Here is a 23,021-nt window from a genome sequence, read left to right on the forward strand (position 1 = left end):
GATTATTTATTGCGTTCCTTTGGGTTCACCATAGCTTCAGTCAGCTGGTAGAAGCATTCAATCTCATTGAGCTCTGCAGCACAGTGATTGAACAGAGCTTTGAATGTCTTGTAGTCTCTGATGTTTCCATTGAAAGTTGGATATCTCATTCTTGCCATTTGGGCATACCGGAAGTAGAAGGATGCGATGTAAAGAGTGGTGTTGTAAGAGAGGCATTTGAAGGTGGACTCTGCTAAGGGTCAGGTGCAGCTGTGTCTGAGTGTTGCCATTGGGTTGGTGGTGTCGAGGGCATAGACGCTCCATAGACGCATATCTAATGAAGTAGACCGAGTACAGCAGTCAAACAGTCCATCTTGCTTGTACCAATGTCTGAGTAAATTGTGATTCACAGTCACTCATTCACTTTTCCACTGTCTCAAATTCTGTGTCATCCTCACTGACTTGGGTCAGCTCGTCATGTTTCTTTTTAATGCCTTCAAACTGTTCCTCTGCTCTGCTGATGTACTTTTGCAGCATGCTGACATCACGGGTGTCATCCATTATGAGGTTATCTTTAGTTGTCAACGTTCTGGTAAGCTGACCTTTCAGATTTCATCATGTCAACTTAAGGCCTGTGGGAGCTTCAGTCGTGGTAAATTCTGCGGGTCTGCCAGATAGTTGTCGAAGATGCTGTGTGATCGGGAATGTAATTAATTTTATGTTGCTGAGCACTATAAACCAAATGCACCATTGAATCAAAAGAGAATGAAGCATATTTGAGGTCATATTGTTTCCTGTTTATTCTGTGGTTGCTATAACAGTGATGTGCCAGTCATGAAAAATTCAACAGCTGTGTTGAGATTTCTTCATAAGTATAAAATGTCGAAAAGAGGAAGAAATCAGGGTTCACTCTCGGCGCAATGCCAAACTTCCCAAACACTTTTTGGTGGCTTGCCTTTGCGCTAGCCATTTCATTCTTAACAAAAATATAAAAAGATAATTTCATGACAGCTGTATTGGAAAAAAATTCCAAATAATGGAAGATGAACTTAATCCCTTCTGAGAACTATGTTTGGGCTGTAAATATTACTTTTTTTATCATGACAATGAAAGTTTCATTTTCTTGGAACCTTGTTATTGCCATATTTGTATTTTTTGTGCTTTATGTTTATTTCTTGTTGTTTTTTATTACATGATACTAAGAAAAAATAGAGAAACCAACTTTTTTTCCATTTAGTTTACCTTTTGGCTTTTTTGTTCAGCTTGAGTTATTATACTCACTGTTAAGTTTAGGAGAAATCAGTTACACGTATATTCAAGCCTTGCTCCTCCACCGTGTGATTCTTTCCACCATCTACCACTTCCTTTCTGCTAACACATGACCAGCAGCACAAATGAATACAGAATTCACAGCTGATTCATTCAGGATTAACAGTCCATAATGTATACGCAATGCAGTCATTGTCTGCAATAACAAAAATGACAGATGATAATCATTGTATGTGCCCAGGAGCTTGTTTCCACAGTGCTTCATCCTGTTAAATGTGCCTTGAATAATGTGATGAGACCCCCAAAAATATATGTGTGTTTGAGTGTTTGTGTGAATGTGTGAGTACTGTTTCCACTGTATGATTGGACAGCAATATACAAAAAATATAAAGAAAATTCCACAAAAATTCATTTTTCGTGAAAATTACACATTCCACTCAACGTGATACTGACCTTCCCCCTGATTCTGAAAGCGATTAGTCTAGTGCTCTTTGATAATTCTAGAAAAGTTAATTTTTGTGGAATTTTCTTTACATTTTCTTTATATCATTGTCCAGTCATATACATCATAACCTCTATATACTAGTAGTGATCACCTTATCCAGCAGTTCCAACACCAAAACATTAAAAAAAAAAAAAAAAAAACCTTTGCATCGATTGTCCGATTTTCCTCAAACTTTTACAGATAATGTTCTCCAAATATTGCTGCTTTCACTCAGTCCACATTTCTTTTTGGGTTTTGGTTTCCTCTAACTTTCATAATTGAGAAAAAATCTAGAGATTTTTTATGCCTCCGCCACGAAGTGTCGCCGAAGGCATTATGTTTTCGGGTTGTCTGTCCGTCCGTCCGTCCATCCGTCCGTCCGTAATCAATTTTGTGGACAGCATATCTAAAAAAGAAAACTGTTAGAGGTATCCTAATGAAACTTGGCATGTATATGTATAAGTGGGTGAAGTTGCGCCTATCAACTTTTGAGCGCGGGCGCACATGCTCAAGGTCAAAAGGTCAAGGTCAAATGTTAAAATTTTCACTATTTCCCCTATATCTAGCTTTGCCTGGATGTATGTTTTTGAAACTTGGTGTATACATGAACTACCAAATAAAGATTTCCCAGAGAGAGCTTTGGTTCATGATGTCAAGGGTCAAAGGTCAAGTGAAAATGGTAGCATTTCACTTTTTTCTCCATATCTCACAAATATTTCAAGATAGGCCTATCTTCATGGAACTTAGTATATGTGCATGTACAGACTGGCATTGATAATGTAGGAAATTTAGGGGTCATGGGTCAAAGGTCAGGGGGTGAAAGGTCAAGGTCAACTCATCAAAATGTCATTATTTCTCTCTTATCTCTGCAATGCCTGTAGGATCCTTTTTCTTGAAACTTAGTGTATGCATATATTACACAATACAGATTCTCTTTGAAGTTTCTTGCCTAAAGGTCAAAGGTCAAAAGTTGGGTACATATCCTCAAATCCCCAAATACATGCACTCTTAGACAGTATATTCATCCAAATAAACCTAGTTCAAGGGAAGTGAACACTCAGTGCATTTGTGACGAACCTGTCATTTTTAATAACTATTTTGCCAGTTATTGATACTTTGTTGCCAGTTATGTGAAGCAGTCATCACACATTGTCGGTTGGTCAAGACATTGTGCTATAGACCTATTCGGAGAACCATGCATTATGGCGGAGGCATACCAGTCGCCATAATTATAGCGACATTTCTATTTTTTTTTTCAAGTGAGCTAAACTTTAATATCGTTCATCAAGACACCTAAACATACACACACACACACACACACACACACACACACACACACACAATTTCCCTTTACTTTGGCTGCTGTAAAATTTTGTAGGCAAGTAGAGTGTGACCAACTGATCATGTTATAATAGATACATAGCCATCTTTAGTTATGCAAAATTTGTTTCAAAATTCTTATGTCGGAGGGCCTATTTTAAGACCAAGATGACCTTTAAAGTATACTGTATACGCCGAATATTTCGAGAGGCTTTTAATTTCTCGAGTCGGATGCTATTTGCCAATTTAAAAACATATACAAAAATATAAACTCGGATCCTGACATGAATATGACTTGCGTGCATACTATACATCTCTCATTCCAGTACTGTACTCCTCCACAATTGCGATATCGTTTGTGACCCCCTTGTCCTGTGTTTATTTACTGGGGTTTGTGACCGGATTTGTATGTTTGTTTGTTTGGGTGCTTGAGTCTGTCATTGGTCATTGTCCCATTGCTTTACTTGTAAGTTCCTTCCGCATTGGTATGCCCACTCCTTCATGTACACACGTATGCAAAGACCTAACTTTTTTGTCAGGTTACTTGCTCATTGTTTTTATGCCTCCGCCACGAAGTGATGCCGGAGGCATTATGTTTTCGGGTTGTCCGTCCGTCCGTCCGTCTGTCCTTCCGTCCGTCCGTCCGTCCTTCCGTCTGTCCGTCCGTCCGTCCTTCCGTTCGTCCGTAATGAATTTTGTGGACAGGGTAACTATCAAAACTTTTTGAGGTATCCTAATGAAACTTGGCATGTATGTGTATTAGGGGGTGAAGTTGTGCCTATCAACTTTTGGGTGCACATGCTGAAGGTCAAAGGGCAAAAGGTCAAGGTCAAATACATAAAATTTAAGTATTTCCAATGCCTGAAGATAGTTTCTTGAAACCTAGTGTACACATGTATTACCCAATTAAGATTCTCTAGTGAAAGTTTGGGTCATGAGGTCAAAGGTCAAAAGGTCAAGTAAAAATATTAAAACTTCACCTTTTTCTCTGTACCTTGGAAATTGTTCAAGGTATCTTCATTGAACATAGTATATAATTATACATGTACTGACTGGCAGTTTAGGGTTCATGGGATCAAAGGTCAGGGGTCAAAGGTCAAGGGAAACACTTCAAAATTTTACTATTTCCGTCATGTTTATGCAGTGCTGGCTGGATTATTATTTTTTTTTTTTGACACTTGGTGTATGCATGCATAACCTAATAGAGATTTTTTGGAAAGTTTTTTTTTTCTTTTGTTTTTGCCGCAAAGGTCAAAAGGTCAAAGATCAAGTGATAGTGCTGAACTAAGCTTTTCCTCCATAACTCAGAAGTGGCTCAAGTTATCTTGAAACGTACTACATATTTATGCATGTTCTGCCTGACAGTGATTATTTTATGAATTTTAGGGTCAAAGGACAGATGAAAATGGTAACAATTTACTATTCAATACAGAAATTGCACTTTTTCTCCGTACCTTGAAAATAACTCAATGCATAAACATATATATGGGTCAAAGTCAAGTTAAAGTCCTTAACTCCCAAATACATGCTCTCCTATTCATCCAATTAAACCTAGGTCAAGGAAGGTGAACATTTAACACATTTGTGACAAACTTGTCGTTTTAATATTTTGCCAATTTTGTGAAAATGTAATCACACATTGTCCACATAAACTATCTGGACCTATTAGGAGAATCATGCATTATGGCGGAGGCATACCAGTCGCCATAACGACATTTCTAGTTAAGCTCTGCTTTTTGTGCAAGTTCCCTCCATATCAATATCCCCATATTCTTTATACGTGGGCTATTTAAACCCACAGTGAATTTTTTAAACCCACAGTGAATTAATGATGATTATATAGATATGCAAATCATGTGTATTTATAATGTGTTTGTAGGGAAAATTAAAATTGTCTGGAAATACCGACTCGCTAAAAATTAGACTCGCAAAATTTATGTCGTATACATAAAGTACTTTTAGTCCTGTTTGATTCTATTCATGTCAAAGACGTCTTCCTTAGTCGTGGAAATAAAATTCCGAAAATTGATAAATATGAAGGCATGATTACTTTAGTATAACACTTACTTTTCTGAATGTAGGCCTACTGGTACCGCATTAATTTCCAAACTCTCCCTTTTGAAACTGCGGGTTCCGATCACAAGTGACAATGACGGCCACCCCCTGCGGATCACCTAACTTGTGAAGTCTCACCTATATAAGTAAATAGTTTTATGTTTCGTTATAATTGTATGTGCTTTGATTCATTTCCCTCTTCTTTTTCTTGTTTGTTTTTTGTTTGTTTGTTTGTTTGTTTGTTTGTTTGTTTGTTTGTTTGTTTGTTTGGGGTTGCCACGGGGAAGATATTTCGAATTCAATACCTGTTATCTCAGCTGTGGTCACAATCTAAACAATAAGAACACAGTACGTACGTACGGAAGAGTATTGTGTTCGCGCTTATGAAATAAAATGTGAAATCATACGAAAATTAAACAGGACAGTGAATTATTGGGTATAGTGACTGAATCAATTGTCAGCGCATTCCGACCTATAGGCCTATGCACTGGTTTTATAAATTTCTTCTGAGCTAACTTGCAACAGGATCTGTGACGAGTGAAATCACGTCCAAGTTCTTCGGCTGGTGCAGTGAAAAAAATCTAAAGTTAATATTTCTGGTGGCACTTCTGGGTTTCATTCACTATCATTGGCAAAGAAAAATACATGTAAATAGATAAATTAAGGCCTTCAGTGCAACTTTCTGGTGCCACTTCGGATTTCTTCAGCTGACACACGCCAAAAACAACAACAACAACAACAACAACAACAACAACAACAACAACAACAAAAACAAGAACCTATGGTACACCGGCATGCAATCACCTTCGAATCGATAAACAACGACAAACAAGTTAAATAACAAAAAAAGTCTGTGTTTTTGGTCGGGTGACACTTCCAGTGTAAACAAAAACTACAAAAATATAAAAGTGGGACCCCAAGTGGTTACACCATATTCCTATGTACTGGCATTGCAATGAAAAATCCCCCTCCCCAGAGCTACCAAGTCTCACGCATTCTGCGTGAGACTCAAGCATTTAGGGTCTGTCTCACGATCTCACGCATGGCACCCATTTTTCTCACGCATTTGGCGAAGTCTGCAACTTGAGCCTATAATATGGAGCATATAGCTGAAAAGATTGAAGTGATAGTTGCAATTGAAGGTATATTTCCCTTACGTCTTTCAAAATAAGTAAAAATTGATCACTTTAATTGAAAAAGCTCCCTACCGTGGGAGGCCACAGGGGGAAAAAAACCCCTCCTACACCCTCGCTTGCGCTCACATTCGCGCGCCGAGATGCCGAGCGATGCAGAGTCATGAAAATCTCACTCATAAATTTTTTTTGAACTTGGCATCCCTGCCTCCCTATTGCGCTTCGCGAGTCCTGAGGCCCGATTAGTCTATATTACAGCAAATCCGTTTATAATGTTAAAACGATTCTAACATGTAGGGAAACATAGGAGTGTCGTTGTTATGATAGTACATTGCGGCATATGGACAGTAACTCGTTATTTTCCTTTAAATTAGAATTGGTGTGGTGATTTTGCCAACCCAGCCCCAGTTTCATATATATGCCCAAGATTATGGGCACTCGAACTGATCGAGTAATCAGCTTCTACGGGGCGGCATCATCATGCCTACTAGTACGATAATTATGTGTAACAAATCTATGGGTTCTGATGTGAGAAAATCTACGCAGTGTGAACTGGATTAGGAAGTTTGTTTGGTGGTTTTTTTTATCAGCAGAGTGGTTGACATTGTGATATTCTCTTCCAGAAAATTTAGTGTCATCATGCTCTGTCTATGCCTTTAAGAATACCAGGTAAGCAATTAAGATAAACACTGGTCGGCTCACATAACACCCCTCCTTGCAATGTGTAAGTTCCATAATTTTAGGATCATGAGGATTAATTTATTATGCGAAGTTCTGTATTTGAATGTGATTATACATATAGCGCATGCGCAGGCTATTGTGCACCATAAATTGGAAGCTAGGATCGACAGGATTACTGTAGTATACCCCAAACTCATCGATGAACAGGCCCTTTCCTTTACCATTATGTCGGAAAAGTACGTGAAGTATAGGCCCCTATTATCCTAGGCCCTATACTACGTGAAGTAGAATCGTCATAATGATGATCCTGCATGCTCTATCAGTAGGGTAGGGCCTACCAAAGAGCGTAGGCCCCTGATATCCTGCATGCTGGCTGGCTCGCTCCCGCGCTTGGGATCGAGGCGAGAGTTGGTCTGTATGGAGATCAGTCACCCAAGGGTGGTTATTACAATGACCTCTCTGTGTGCGCACAATGTTCAAAAAGGCCCTGGTATAACAGCTGTATGCATCGCTGAATGGCGAGCGCACAATCTCTTTTTGTGCGGCTTATGCTAGACATTCGAGTCGCGGGGCGCGGCGCAAAGCTGAAGTGCGCTGCGGCGTCAGCAGGCAGTGCCATAGCCAGTGCATGTGGTGTACAGTATAAGGAAAGGTTTACATCCGTTGACCCATTTGCGAGCTAGGCAGGAGAAACGACCTTCTTCAAGCTCCCTTTTCACAGAAAATATATTCCACCTCAAGCTGCAGTATATCGTCTTTAATCGTACTGTTGTTGGCAGGTATGGTATAAACGTGTATGTGTAGACGGTGCATGTAGAATGCCACTTTTCCGAGAACTTTGTGCTGACTTATTGGATTCATTGTTGACTGTGGGTGATATGGGAATGTGACTCTGTAAGGTGTGAAGGCTTACGGTGTACTGAGAATATCCACAATCATACCATGTCCATGATCCAAAGAGATCATACCAAAGAAACACAAACCGGAGAAATCTATAGTTGCACTATACACTGCATATGATGACAGGAAAGCGTTGTTGTTGTTGTTGTTGTTGTTGTTATTGAGTTTTTTTGGCGCTTTGTAGTCAGACTTTACTATTTTACGCCACTCTCTCCGTACGGTGCGTTTGTGCTTGTACCTGTGTAATTTGTGCTTGTACCTGTAGTGCAGAGCGCGCGCAATGTGCAGGAGGCGCATGGCACCGGCTGAACATGACGACTCGACTGGGCTGAGCTATGGGCCATGTAGTCTGGTTTCCAGACCCCTTGCCAACTGGACTCCGCGGCGACGAAGTCGCCGCCTTTGTCAAAGGCAAAGGCCTCTGCGGGACAAAATCAACACTTTAAACTTTTATTATTTCCCTCATATTTATGCAGTGCCAGCAGGATTATTATTATTTTTTTTACACTTGGTGTATGCATGTATAACCTAATGGAGATTCTCTGGAAACTTTTTTTTCTTTTCTTTTTTTACCTCAAAGGTCAAAAAGGTCAAAGATCAAGGGAAAGTGCTGAACTAACTTTTTCCTCCATATCTCGGAAGTGGCTCAATTTATACGAAACTTACTACATATTTATGCATGTTCTACCTGACAGTGATTATCCTAGATGAATTGTAGGGTCAAAGGCCAGATGAAAATGGTAACAATGTACCGGTGCAAGAATATAATCCTGAGGTCCAACAAAACGAAACATGTGATGTGTAGGGATGAATTTTGACCAGATTTGATCCCCTGAAAGCACAAGACCAATGAGAAAAATTCGGTCACGTATCTGTGGTAACGTATATGGTAGATCATGTTATTATGAGAGCGATATCTACCGAATATTTCTCACTTGTACTAAACTTTAATGTTGAATCGATACGTCATTCCGAGGAGTATTGTATAATATACAATTTGTCTGACATTGCAATATCTGTCGCAGTGGGTGGCGTGAAATGTATGTAAAGTATCTGTCCAAATAAAAACGTAGAAAACCGGTATTTCAAACATTGTATCGTATTCTCAATAAAAAGCTGTTGCACAAAAAATGTAAGTACTTGCAATGTATGAAGTATATTCTCATGGTTTCATATACACAGGGTCATTGCATAGTCTTGTGATTTTCGCAATGCTGTAACACTAAAGAAACTGGTGACGTATCTGGCGGTGAACTTGGCGACAGGTGTCAAAAGGCTATAAAAAAGAAGTCAATAAAAATTTTGGAACTTTTCGAGTATTGTGATTACCACATAATTATGATATGCTCATCGTCCATGCAAATGGTACATGTATTTGGAAAGTGTGTTTGTGGACGGAGAGGAGCAATAAAACATACAAGTAATTCTAAAATAGCCGGCGACACTGCGTTTTGGGGGTCTCAACGAAGTTTAACAGCAAAATTTTATTAAAAAAGGCAGACAACCGCATTTGATCGTGTTTATTTTTAACAAATAAAGTCTTCGTGATATATTATAAACATTTGTAGTATCTAATAGGTTTCAGGGAACCGCACACTGGCGTAGCCGGGGGGGGGGGGGGGGGGGGGGGGGAGGGGGGGCGATGGGGGCGGTCGCCCCCCCCCCCCCCCCCAAGATTTGGACCGGGGATTTGGGAGGCGGAAAAAAAAAAGGTGCGTGTATACTGTATGCATGCACATGAAGCGGGTCTCCTTTGCAACCTTTCATCAAATAAGATTTTTTTTTTTTGATATTTCACTCAAAGTGTGCACCAGATCGTTGAATTACAATTCAAAATATGCAAAATCTCTCGTGCTTGGGCGACCCCTCCCAAACCCTCCCCCTCTGTGCCTCTTTCCCTAGCTTAGTACACTTTTTAGATTTACAAAAAATTTGTTGAATAATTCTGAGTGCACAAGACTTATCACTTATATTCCGAAAACTCAAGGTTCCCTCATGTATAAGGGTAATTTCCCCTTTTAATCGACCCTTTCCTCCCTCAGTCCCCCCCCCCCCCATCATCTTTTTGTGTGTGTGTGATTTCCCAAATGTTGATTCCATCAAATATGCGTATACGAGATGTCTCAATTTCAACCTTAAAAAGGCAAAAGCTCCATCGGAAGGGAAGGGTGGAGATAACACTCGCCCACGCCTTCTCCCTGCTCGCCCCCCCCCCCCCTCCCTTTCGCCATGCATAGAAGTGGATTGTGGCTATACCCAGATCGCTTTATTTCGATTCTAAAAACGCAAAAGCTCCGCGAGCGGGAGGGGGAATCCCCCTTCCCCGAAGCTCTACCTCACTAGACTTTATACATACACACAGATGGTGCACATTCGGAATAAGAGCTAAATTCCTTGATTTTAACACTTCGATGAAAAAGTATTGTACCAAAAATTTGCACCAGATCGCTGAATTTCAGGTCTGAAAATGCAAAATCACCTTCGTGTGGGAGGGGAAGTATGCCCCTACCTACACCCTCGTGTGCATGCTTTTTCTGTTTGATTGCTGAACAGACAGTGTTCATGATATTCAGTGTAAGAATTACAAGAAGATTATTTAAATGGCCATTTTATAGGCAAATTGTTCAACAATAATCTACACCAAAATATACTGCAACCTTAAACAAGTGGGACTGTTTCAACTCGTTAAAACACGCAAAAACATGCATCAAATTGCACCATTTGCAACATCAAAATGCAAAAAGTTCTCACGTGGGAGGGGAGACACCCCCTCCCACACCCTCCCCTCCCCCTTCGTTCGCTCCGCTCGCTCGGGTTCAGTCGCGTTCATGATATTCAGTGAAAAGAATTAATACAAGAAGATTATTTAAATGATACAATTTTATAGGCAAATTGTTCAATAATAATCTACATCAAAATATACTGCTTCCTTAAACAAGTGTTACTGTTTCACGTCGATAAAACGCGCAAAAACATGCATCAAATTGCACCATCTGCAACATCAAAATGCAAAAAGTTCTCACCGTGGGAGGGGGGACACCCCCTCCCTTACCCTCCCCTCCCCCCTCGCTCGCTCCGCTCGCTCGGGTTCAGTCGCGTTCATGATATTCAGTAAAAGAATTAATACAAGAAGTGTATTTAAATCATACCATATTATACGCAAATTGTTCAGTGATAATCTACATCAAAATATACTGCAACCTTAAACAAGTGGGACTGTTTCAACTCGTTAAAAGACGCAAAAACATGCATCAAATCGCACCATGTACAACATCAAAATGCAAAAAGTTCTCACCCTGAGAGGGGGACACGCCCCTCCCACACCCTCCCCTCCCCCTTCGCTCGTTCCGCTCGCTCGGGTTCAATCGCGTTCATGATATTCAGTGAGAAGAATAAATACAAGAAGTGTATCTAAATTATACCATTTTATAGGCAAATTGTTCAATAATAAGCTACACCTGCTACCTTAAACAAATGGGACTGTTTCACGTCGATAAAACGCGCAAAAACATGCATCAAATTGCACCATTTGCAACATCAAAATGCAAAAAGTTCTTACCGTGGGAGGGGGGGGGGACACCTCCCTCCCCCCCCCCCTCGCTCGCTCCGCTCCCTCGCAGACTAACCCCCCCCCCCCCCCCCCCCAAGATGAAATCCTGGCTACGCCGTTGGAACCGCAAACTGTCATGGAATGTCGGCGACACCAAAAACACTTTTACTGAGAATGGGCCTTTAAGTCTTTTTTCCCTAGCAGCATAATCCAACGTTCTATAAAGTACAGTGTACTTGGCAGGTATTTCTACCAGTGTGATGGAATATGTAAATGGACACCATGCCCCCATTCTCAAAGCTACCCCCACCATAAGTTTCCAATGTTCTCAGGTAAGAGTCTGCAAGAATGCATGGAAGGTGAACTTGCGATATACTCAGGTGAGCGCGGACCCCCGGGTCTCTTGTTGAAAATTGGTACAGATATTACTATATGTAACGAGTAATTTGAAAGTGGAATATGATAAGTGATTTTATTTACAGAATCGTAATATATAGACACAGGGAGAAGGATAAGAATAACAGATAATTCTATAGGAGAGCATGCATTGCAGGGACCGAGACTGGCAAATAGAGTGTGATGTATGATTCTATTTTTCGACACGATTGATGCATTTACTGGGTAATGCGTGATTATAACATTTAAAACAGACAACGATAACAAAATGCTCCCATTCAAGTCGTAGCATTTACTATAGGCATTTCAGGATCATCTTAACCCTAACTTACCTGGGGGGGGGGGCATAATGCCCCCCCCCGACACTTCGCGCGATATCTCCGCAACGCGAGAACCCATCCACACGGCGATTGGTGACAATTTACCTTGAAGCCTTGCGCAACTTTTAAGACCAAATTTGCGACGTCCGGGTAGGCGGTTCCGAAGTTACGCAATCTTACTGGTGCATGTCAGACCGAAAATTGCTCAAAAACGTGATTTTGTGTAAAAAACCAACGCAAATTAGGTTTCTATCTCAAAATCACCATTGTATCATTATTTTTACTTTTAGTGATAAAAAGCAATTAATTTTTTGTTTCTTATGATTGAAATGGTGTCGCCAAAGATTCCCATTGAAAAAAAAACAATAAAATACAAAAAGTGAAAAAGCAGGGAAATACATAAGAAATTATAAAAACAATAAAATACATAAGAAATGAAAATTGATACACTGCAAAAAGTCCGATGTTGAATATGAAACACGGAGCTTGTGTTAAATTTTCGATGCTCATTTATGGTGTCAAATTAACACCCCCGGGTGTCATTTCAAAATATAAAACTGTTTTTTGAAGAGTTTCTTAGCAACTGCACTTCTTGTTCATTTTGAACTTAAACAAGACGATCAAGAATTTCCCGATAAAATACTTGATTTTTGAAAAAATGTGTGATCACATTTACACCACAATAACACCTGTTGGTGTGGTCTCCTATTGAAGCTGGACGGGTGTTATACCATTGATATTAACACCAGCAATATCAAATCAACACCATGCGGTGTCACTATTGAATAAACACCAGTACAGTGTCAAAATATCACCAGATACAGTGTCAAATTAACACCATGAAGTGCCAGGTGAACACTTTTCAACACCATCACAATATATTTTCTACACCTGTGGGTGTGGTCCTGTGTTAACACTTGGTCGGTGTTCATCCACACCCATGGCGTTAAATCTAACACCGATGTTTTACAGTGTACCAATTTTTTTTTTTCAACCTAATCAGAGTTCACCAGAGTTCAAGCAAAAAATTTAGAAGTTTGGGGGCTTTATTTAATGATTTACAGCCCAATTCTAATTTCATGCATGAATCAACATAATTAATTCATATAAAATAAAATAGAGTGATTTATTGAAATTTATCCTCACAGCGTAGTAGATTGCATCATGAGTGACTCGCGTGCCAATTTTCGTAACGAACGCGCGATCCGCGGCCGAGATCATGGGGGGGGGGGGGGGGGGGGGGGGGGGGGCATGATGCCCCCCCCCCCCCAGGACTTTAAAGCTCACAAAATAGCCCAGGTAAGTTAGGGTTAACGGAAGGTGAGTCATGAACACCAACACTGCTTCAAAGGAATACGAATCGAAGACAGTTGGAAATTGAATAGTTTTCTGTGTTGCACCTCAAAGTATTGGCCAGTTTGTATTATTTTATTTCGTATTGGTGTATGACTCCGTCGCAGCGAAATGAGTATACACAATTATAACAAAGGACGTTATAGAACAAACTATAGACAACTGCATACAATCCATGTCCGATTTGCATGTCCGATTTATTACCTTTATACTGTTGCTGAATATTATTATGTGAGCTTTGACACAATGAGGCTAACAATATAGACCAATTTTTTTTTTGTCATTATCATTTCGAATCTTTGCTGAAATGTCTTATATAGCCATTTTGTTTTTATCAATAAAAAAGAACAACTTTGATGACGCATTATGGCTCATTAAAGCTAAAGTCGCATTGCATATTAATAAAAGCATCCTTTGTTCTGTATTCGTCGGACGTCTCTGATAAGCTGTTTGCATAATAAGAGCAGTTTAGATAAGGGGGTACATGTATAAAGTATACTTTTGTTATAAGTACATTTAAAAGAGAGATTATATACCATTCGTTCCATCTGATGCTAGACTACAGAAATTCTACTCATCTTCTCCGCCCTTTCAGTTCAACCAAGAAACACAGGCAGCATGACGAAACGATCTTTCTCGGCAGCGTTCAAGCTCTCGATGGTAGAGTACGCAGAGAAGTTCGGAAACCGTGCAGCTGGACGTCGCTGCAGGATCGACGAATCTACGATCCGACGATGGCGCGCCGATAAGCCCAAACTTGAGTCGATGCCCAAGCATATGAAGTCGAGAATGTCGGCGCGTTGGCCGGCATTGGAGGAGAAGCTCCTTAGATGGGTGAAGGAGAGACAGGCGGCGGGACACGCAGTGTCTACAAAGGCTCTTCGAAATCAAGCTATGGTGATTGCCAAAGAGACGAATGTGACGAAATTTCTTGGGAGCGTTTCGTGGGTTTTCCATTTTGTGCACAAGTACAACCTGCCCTCCATCGGCAAGCATAGCCACAACATTGGCAAACCACAGCGCAAGTGCGGCACCAAAGATGACAACTGTGAAGATGTTGTCGCACCCGACTCTGATGACGACCCCAACAGTGACGAGGATGAATTGGCATGTATGTGGAGATGATTTAATGTGCTTGGTCTTACGTTTCCTCAGAGTTAGCTATTGGGTGAATTTAGTCTCCACATAGTTGGGTCATTCTTTTGTAGGACAACACAGGTAATGTTCATGAAGTAATATGAACATCAATACATTATTGATATGCATGGCTCGACATTAGATGTGGCCCGTGGCCACCAGAAAGTGACGCCAGAAAAAGTTGTGGAGGCTTCACTTTCATAGAAAGATATGTTTCAGTGAGTGACGTGATAAGGCCACCCAAAGATTCATTCAGAATAAATGAGAATAAGTCGGCTCAATCCGTAATAACTGCAGGCACATTTCAGGTTAGCCAGATTGCTGCTAGTCTTCATAAATCCACACAGTGCATAGTCAGTCATTTTCTGCCACATTTTAGCCACTCTATTTCTTTTTCCTTACGGCAAAATTTTGTCTATCCTCCAAAAAGAACTGGGTATACATCCATATATGCTAGATACGTTGTATAACTATTTCATGAATATGTGGTGTCCGGTGGAAAATAAGGTTATACCACTATTCAATTCCATTGAATATGTCAAGGCATATAATACAGTTACATCAGTATAATGATGTGGTATTTGAAGACCTTTGTATACCTCCTTCCAATTTTAATGTATAATTACCATGTTTTTAATTATTTTAGGCTTTTGTTTTGCGTTTAAAATTTTTCCTTCTTCTTAGTCACAATGTGTTTGAGATATTTGAAGAAACATGTGAACTTTATCTTATCTGTCAATTTTCTGATAATTGCATTGCAAAGTTTTATTAAATGATTAATCTTTCAAAGCTTTTCTTTTGGGGGAACCAAATAATATCACTGTCGGGCTTCCAAGAATAAATGAATAGTGTCGAGCGTAATTGTTACATGAATAAATCACACACGTAATAAAAGAACATTGATCCTCTCATCCCTGCACTTGCACTGTAAACCTGTCTTTTCTCTTCTTCCACTAATTACTGATTATGATATGAACATTCTTCTGATAACAGCATTGGCCATATATACTGCTCACACATGTGCCCTTAATCTCTAGGGTGTACTTTTCGTGCAACGGAATTTGAACCGAGACTATGAGGGGTTTGTTCGACTACTCTTTCCCTCTGTCTTTCGCTTTGGACTGCTCAGAAATGTTTTAACATAGGTCACAAAATGTCTTGTAAATCCTAGAAATTTGATCGAATTCCCGGGATATCCTCTGTATTCACAATATGATTCAATTTTGAAAAGTGGAAACCTTAACCCGTCTCAGTCTCTACCCTATAACGCCCGTACCTTATCTGGAAAGAACAAAATAAAAACAAGCCACAAGTAAATTACAGACTAGCAATGTCATTTTATGCACCGTTTTATCAAAAGATACAATTGATTTTAAATGTCCTTACCACACAGGCTGCCATAGACTTGCAGTTTAAATCAACGATAATCAATTTTAACTCCTCATAAAACAGGGCCCAGCCCTGTCAAGCGGTATTATGCTGTTGAAATTATTTTCTATTAACGGTTCTGTAACTTCTGTTTTCTAACGAGTAAAGTTTAAAGTTAGTGCATTGTGTTAAATACCTGCTTGCATGAGATGGGGGAGAAGCGTTTGCTCTGATTAAAGCTCACCTTCAGGGGAGGGGAACGCCCGGTGCGCTCCCCTGGATCTGCCACTGCTCTTGTGCTTTGTGGTCACAATGATGCTGCTATACAAAAACTTCCTTCATTAAATATTTGTACACTTTTGACGCTGTTTCCTGGTTCGATGGATCGGGGCATGAGTTATTGAGTATAAATAATGTAACGATGTAGGCCGGTATTGGTCATGATATAACTAGTCTATCAATACTTTGTACTGATTAAAAGAAAATCGCGATTATTTCCGTAAGATGGGTTTAAAGGAATCATACAGTTTTGGTTGAGACCTAATTTCAAGTTTCTAACACTTTTTGGTGAAATAATGAGAAACCTCTTCTGAAATATGAAAGAGCATGTAATTCTATGAGGAATTCAACGGTATGTGATGAAAATTGGTTTTGAAATGGCTGAGATATCCAAAAAAGAGCGATTCTAATAAAGTGTGGGACCCACACTTTATTACGATCGCTTTGTTTTACTTTGTTTTTGGATGTTCAGTCATTCCAAACCCGATTTCCATCAAATAAACCTTGAATTCCTCTTAACCCTAACTAGGCCGGGCTATTTAGGAAATTGATAGAGCCGGGGAGGGGGGGGGGGGGGGCTCCCAGGCCCCCCCCCCCCCCTCCAGATCTCGGCCGTCGACCGCGCGATTGCGACGAAAATTGGCACACACATTCCCTATGATGTAATCTAAAATACCATGAAGTTAATTTTTCAAAAAATTATCATTTGTGCTAAATTATGCTAATTTATGCATAATGATGCATGAAATCAGACTATTTGGTATAAATCACAAAATATAGCTCAAAACAGGCACATTTTTTGTGTAAATATTCTTTTTAGTGTCCTTAGCAAATGTATTGAAAAAAAATTGTGATATCAGAAAAAATTCTTAAGTATTTTATTGTTTTTTGAATTTATTATGTATTTCTTTGTTTTTTCGACTTTATGTTTTTCATTGTTTTTTCGATGAAATTTGTCCCCGACATTGCTCTGAACAAGAAAATATGTTATTCATTGATTTTAATCAATAAAACACCAAGATAATCATGCTTTTATGAAATTTGCCTGTAAGCACAGTTTGCATTTAAATTGTACAGGAATTCACGTTTTTGAGCAATTTTTGGCCTGACATGCATGTACATATTTATGCGTAACTTCGGAACCGCGCGCCCGGGCGTCGCAAATTTGGTGTCAAAAGATGCGGGAGACTCAAAAGAAAAAAGTCATGAAACGTCGCGGCGATAGCTTTTTGGGATTGCGATACATCACTCGGAACGTCGAGGCCCCCCCCCCCCCCCCCCCGGCCTAGTTAGGGTTAAAATGGTATGCTCTGTACTGTATCATAAGTGTTTTCTTGGTATCTCGCAAAAAGTTAAAAGCTCAATTTTCATCTCCACCAATACTGTACCATCCCTTTAAACAACGATGGAGAGGCACAACAACAATGTTCCCGTTCACGTTGTAACATTAGCTACGCGTATTTATTCAGGATCATCTTAACGAAAGGTGAGTCATGAACACCAACACTGCTTCAAAGAAATACGAATCGAAGACAATTGGAATTTGAATACTGCGTTACGCCTCATTGGCCAGTTTGAGGTTTGTTTGTTGTTTTCTCATACACTATACTTTATGACTCCGCCACAGCAAAATGAGTAAATATCCCAAAAGAATCTGGAACAAATTATATATAAGTGCATACAACCCATGTCCGATTTATTACGTTTATACTGTGGCTAAATATTTCTGTGAGCTTTGACACAATGAAGCTAACAATTAAGACCATTTTTTTTTCATTATCATTTCGAATCTTTGCTGAAATGTCTTATAACCATTTTGTTTTGATCAATAAATATCATGGAAAAAAACATAAATGACACATCTCGTCCAAGCTATAGTCGCATTGGATATTGCTAAAAGTATCTTATGTTATTCAAATATGCAACGGAAGTCTCTCATAAGCTTACTACTAAGTGTTACTTTGCCTAGAGGCAATTAGGAAAGTTTAAAAGAGAGATCACCATTCGTTCAATTTGGTGCTAGACTACGGCAATTCTACTCATCTTCTCTGCCCTTTCAGTTCAACCAAAAAAGACAGGCAGCATGACCAGACGATCTTTCACGGCAGCGTTCAAGCTCTCGGTGTTCGCGTACGCAGAGAAGTTCGGAAACCGTGCGGCTGGACGTCGCTTCGGGGTTAACGAATCTACAATCCGACGATGGCGCGGCGATAAGGCTTTACTTGAGTCGATGCCCAAGTATAAGAAGGCGAGTAGGGGCAAAGTGGCGCGTTGGCCGGCATTGGAGAAGAAGCTCCTTAAATGGGTGAAGGAGAGACAGACGGCGGGACACGCAGTGTCTACAAAGGCTCTTCGAAATCAAGCTATGGTGATTGCCAAAGAGACGAATGCGACGAACTTTGGTGGGAGCATCTCGTGGATTTTCCGGTTTGTGCACAAGTACGACCTGTCCTCCATCGGCAAACATGGCCGTAACATTGGCAACCCACAGCGCAAGTGCGGCAACGAAGATGACAACTTTGAAGACGTTGTCGCACCTGACCCTGATGACGATGCCGCACCTGACCCTGATGACGATGCCGACTATGACGAGGATGAATTGGCATGTATGTGGAGATGATTGAATGTGCATGCTTTGTCTTACGGGTCGTGAGAGTTAGCTATTGGGTGAAATCCCCACTCACCTGGGTCATTCTTTTGTAGGACGAACAGGTCATGTTCATAAAGTAAACGTCTTTTACATTATTAGTGGCGGATCCAGGGGAGCGGATCGGGTGCTTCCCTCCCCCTTATTTATTTTTTTTTTTTTGGCAAAAAAAAAAAAAAAAAAAGGAAATGAAAAAAAAAATTGATCCGCCCCTGATTATCAATATGCAAGGCTCGGCATTAAATGTGGCTTGGGGCCACGACAAAGTGCCACCAGAAAATGTTGTGGAGGAACCACTCTTATAAAATTTTATGTTTCAGTGACGTGATCAGGCTACCCAAAGATTTGCGATGCCAACATTCCTTTTCTCATTCAGAATAGATGAGAATAGCTCTTGGCTCATTCAGTCAGCAGCCATTTCAGCTAAGTGCTGCGACTCGTCAGGTAAGCCAGATTGCTGCTAGTCTTCATGCCACACAGTCCGTAGTCAGTACATTTTCCGCCACATTTTGACCAAGCTATATTTCTCTTTTCTTACGGCAAAATTTTGTCCATCTCCAAAGGATGCACATTCTGAAGCTCAAAAGGTAAAGGTTAAATGCTCAAAATTTTACTATTTCCCCCATATCTATGCAATGCCTGAAGATATTTTCTTGAAACTTAGTTTATACATCTTCTACCAAATGACGATTCTCCAGAGAGAGTTTTCATGGAACGTAGTACATAGGCCTTCCATCCATACGTACTGACTGGCAGTGATTATCAAGGGAATTTTGGGTCATGGGTCAATGTCACTGGGGTCAAGGGTGAAGGTCAACTCCTAAAAATTTCATTGTTTCCCCTCATATTTATGCCGCAATGCCCGCAGCATTTTTGTTGAAACTATACCCAACAGAGATTCTCTTGGGTACAAGTTTCTTGCTAAATGGTCTAAGGTCAAGTGAAAGTGCTAAATCTCACTTCTTCCTCCTTATCTCGAAAGTGACTCAAGATATCACCATGAAACTTAGTACATTTTACATACTTATGCATGTTCTACCTGACAGTGGTTGTTAAGGAAATTATAGGGCCATGGGGTCAACGGTCAAGGGTTAAAGGCCAGGTTAAAATGCTGTCATTTTACTAATACTGAAATTACATTTTTTCCAATGCCTTGAAAGTCGTAGACATAGAATAACCATTCGTCCAATTAAATCTACAAGCTGTAGTTCAAGGAAAGTAAAAATTCAACACATCTGTGACAAACCTGTCATTTTGCTATTGTACTAAACATGCGTAACTGTTATCAAACATTGTCAAGACGTACTATAGACCTATAGGAGAACCCTGCATTATAGTGGAGGCATACCAGTCGCCATAGCGACATTTTTAGTTGTTGGCTGTTTTTGTTTTGTTTTGTTTTGTTTTGTTTTGTTTTGTTTTTGTTTGGGTTTGTGTGTGTGTGTGTGTGTGTGTGTGAGTTGGGGGGGGGGGATGTTCGGGGACTGAGGCTCCTAACGGTGGTCTGAGGTCTACGTTTTGCAACCACGGGAATGCGCTTGTCATAACGGCCGCGGATGGGCCGCCCTCTGGATCATCACCTCCCTCCCTCATGATGTGGTCATCTGTGCCGCTTGCGCATTCCTATTTTTTGCGGGAAAGGGGCATAGGCCTATTTCAGGAGCTCTAATCACGAAAATTCGCTGAAGTAGGGGTAATTAGAGGTGATTACCACAATATTCCCCAAATATTCCTGAAATAGGGTTCCGAATGTGGGAGTGTTTAAAACCATTTTTTTTTTTAGAAAACCGAACATGCATTTCTATTTTTCTGTAAATATCTTTTTTTGTGCCTCCGCCACGAAGTGTCGCCGGAGGCATTACGCTTTCGGGTTATCCGTCCTTCCGTAATGAATTTTGTGGACAGCGTAACTAAAAAACCGTTTAAGGTATCCTAATGAGACTGATAATATGTTTATACATGAGTGGACAGAGTTGAGCCTATCAACGTTTGGGTGCTCATGATCAAAGTCAAAGGTCAAGAGGTCAAGGTCAAATGTTTACAATTTCACTATTTTCCCCATAGGCCTATCTATGCAACGCCTGAAAGTTTTTTTTCCTTGAAACTTGGTGTATACACGTGATACCAAATAAAGATTCTCCACAGAGTTTCAAGCCATTAGGTCGAAGGTCAAAGGTCAGAGGTCAAGTTAAAATGTTTTAATTTCACTTTTCCTTTTTTTTCTCTTTAGCTCTCTTTAACTGGGCCTTTTAAAAAAATATAGTAGTAGCCAATATAGGCTTCTCTATATTGTTGAAAAGGTTGAGAAGCACTGATCTATATAGGGCATAATACCTGAAGTTCGTGATCTCGTGGCGTCCAGATGCGGACACCTGAAATCTCGACATTTAATGAGTTTGTACATGTGATGTACTTTTTATTTTGTTGTCAGATTTTAAATGTTTCGGGAGTTTCTCTCAAGCAGTGTTCCACTTCGTCGTAGTTACTTCCGTTCAGTATTTTTACGTTTTTTCACTGAAACTGCTGTTCTTCAGGTCAGTTCTTCAAGGTTATGTCCGGATCCCGCTGTACAGCATCGTCGTCCAAAGGTAGGCTTATACATCTGTAGTGCTTCTTCTGATGTGCATGCTCCGTGTATATTATTAAATGAGATGATTGTTTTTTTAATGTTAATCGATATTAATGATAGTTGATCATAATGTTTGCAGGGCTGTCAACTCTCACACATTGAGCGTGTGAGACGCACACAATTCGCCGAGTGCTGACTGCCTCAATGTGCAAAAATGAATTCTTACGCCGAATCCCAGGAAGCATAAACACAAATATCCTTAAAACTTATACCAGTAATAACAATGAAACGTGAATGCATGTATTTTTTTTTCCAAATTCATTTTAGTACATCAATGTTGCTTCTATGTCAGATGTGTGTTGAAACCATGCATGGCTTGATACTCGTAGTATACCTAGACTGCACCATTGAAATGTAAGTTTGTCAAAGCTCCCTGACCTTGGCAGGGAAAAGCCCCCTTCCACACCCGAGGTCACCCTCCACACCCGAGGTCCCCCCCCCCCAAAAAAAAAGAAAACAAACAAATAAAAATAAAACCGAAAACAAAAACAAAACAAAACAAAACAACCCAACACAAAAAACGGTCGCTTCTCTCCCTCGCAAGGGTCTCACCAAGGTTGGCAGCCCTGTGTTTGATGTTATAACCGTTATTCATTTGACTGAACGAAGTCACATTTGGATGTGTTACATTTCTTACTATCTCCAGGATTTTGTTTACATCATTGAGCGGACGGTCCTGCAGGGCGGTGTTGTTACATATGCCATGGCATTATGTAAACCTAAAAAATGTATAGTTCTCTTGTCGATATTTCCCCACTGAAAACAAAACAGACAGCAACATTGATTCTCGGTTTCGAGATTAACTCCCATCATAATATCCCCGTGCATAATTTAATAAGGGTTGAAACTTATCTGCCATCCATCTGCCTTGTTAATTGGGCTTTATGATGTCTTCTTGGAGTAATTTCAAATTGATGAAATTTTTGCGTCGAGGTGCTACAGCTTATTAAAGTGTATCTTTCTTTTTGTTGTTGTTTTAAACAATATATTTCGATTCCATCATTCTTCCTTAATTACAATTGAACATTTAGTTATTATTTGCTAGCTGTGTGACATTTCAAACATATTACAGAATGTTACAAATTCAATGATTCTTGGGACTGTCGTGTCAAATTTCTAATCAGAAGGTCTACAATACACAAAATACACAGTAATTGCATTCATATTGGCCCCGCAATAATTATTAAATGTTATATGTAATCAATTCTTGATGATATGTACAATAAAGGCCCTACAATACAAAAATAATACCCGTAAACTGCATCCATACACTCGTGAAAGTGGTCAACAAAAAGCCTACAAAATGTACATGATCAATGTCTGTACAAAATGTCCATACCTATACAAAACATTACCCCTTCAACGCTCACCCGGACCACCTCATCTTATTCCCACTCATAAGGAATACTTCACTCTATTCAGCTCTTTGGGTTCTCTGATTGATAGAAATACAGTACATCACATGCATCTGCAAAAGGCTTCACACGGGCGCTACGTACTGTAGTACACGTACTGTGAACC

At 40.0% G+C, this 23,021-nt stretch overlaps 1 protein-coding gene across 1 annotated transcript; it reads left to right on the forward strand.

The window, feature by feature from the left end:
• Nucleotides 1-7,567: 7,567 nt before the first annotated feature.
• LOC139714749 (uncharacterized) lies at nt 7,568-18,844 on the forward strand. The gene is made up of 3 exons (XM_071626417.1): nt 7,568-7,700; nt 14,036-14,551; nt 18,285-18,844. Exons 2-3 carry the CDS (start codon nt 14,059-14,061, stop codon nt 18,842-18,844), a joined length of 1,053 nt encoding a protein of 350 aa, XP_071482518.1. The 5' UTR covers nt 7,568-7,700; nt 14,036-14,058.
• Nucleotides 18,845-23,021: the final 4,177 nt, after the last annotated feature.

Source organism: Diadema antillarum, unplaced genomic scaffold (genome assembly GCF_040938485.1).
Source record: "Diadema antillarum isolate AM-2024a unplaced genomic scaffold, OU_Dant_1.0 seq00002407_RagTag, whole genome shotgun sequence".
NCBI classification, from domain to species: Eukaryota; Metazoa; Echinodermata; class Echinoidea; order Diadematoida; family Diadematidae; genus Diadema; species Diadema antillarum.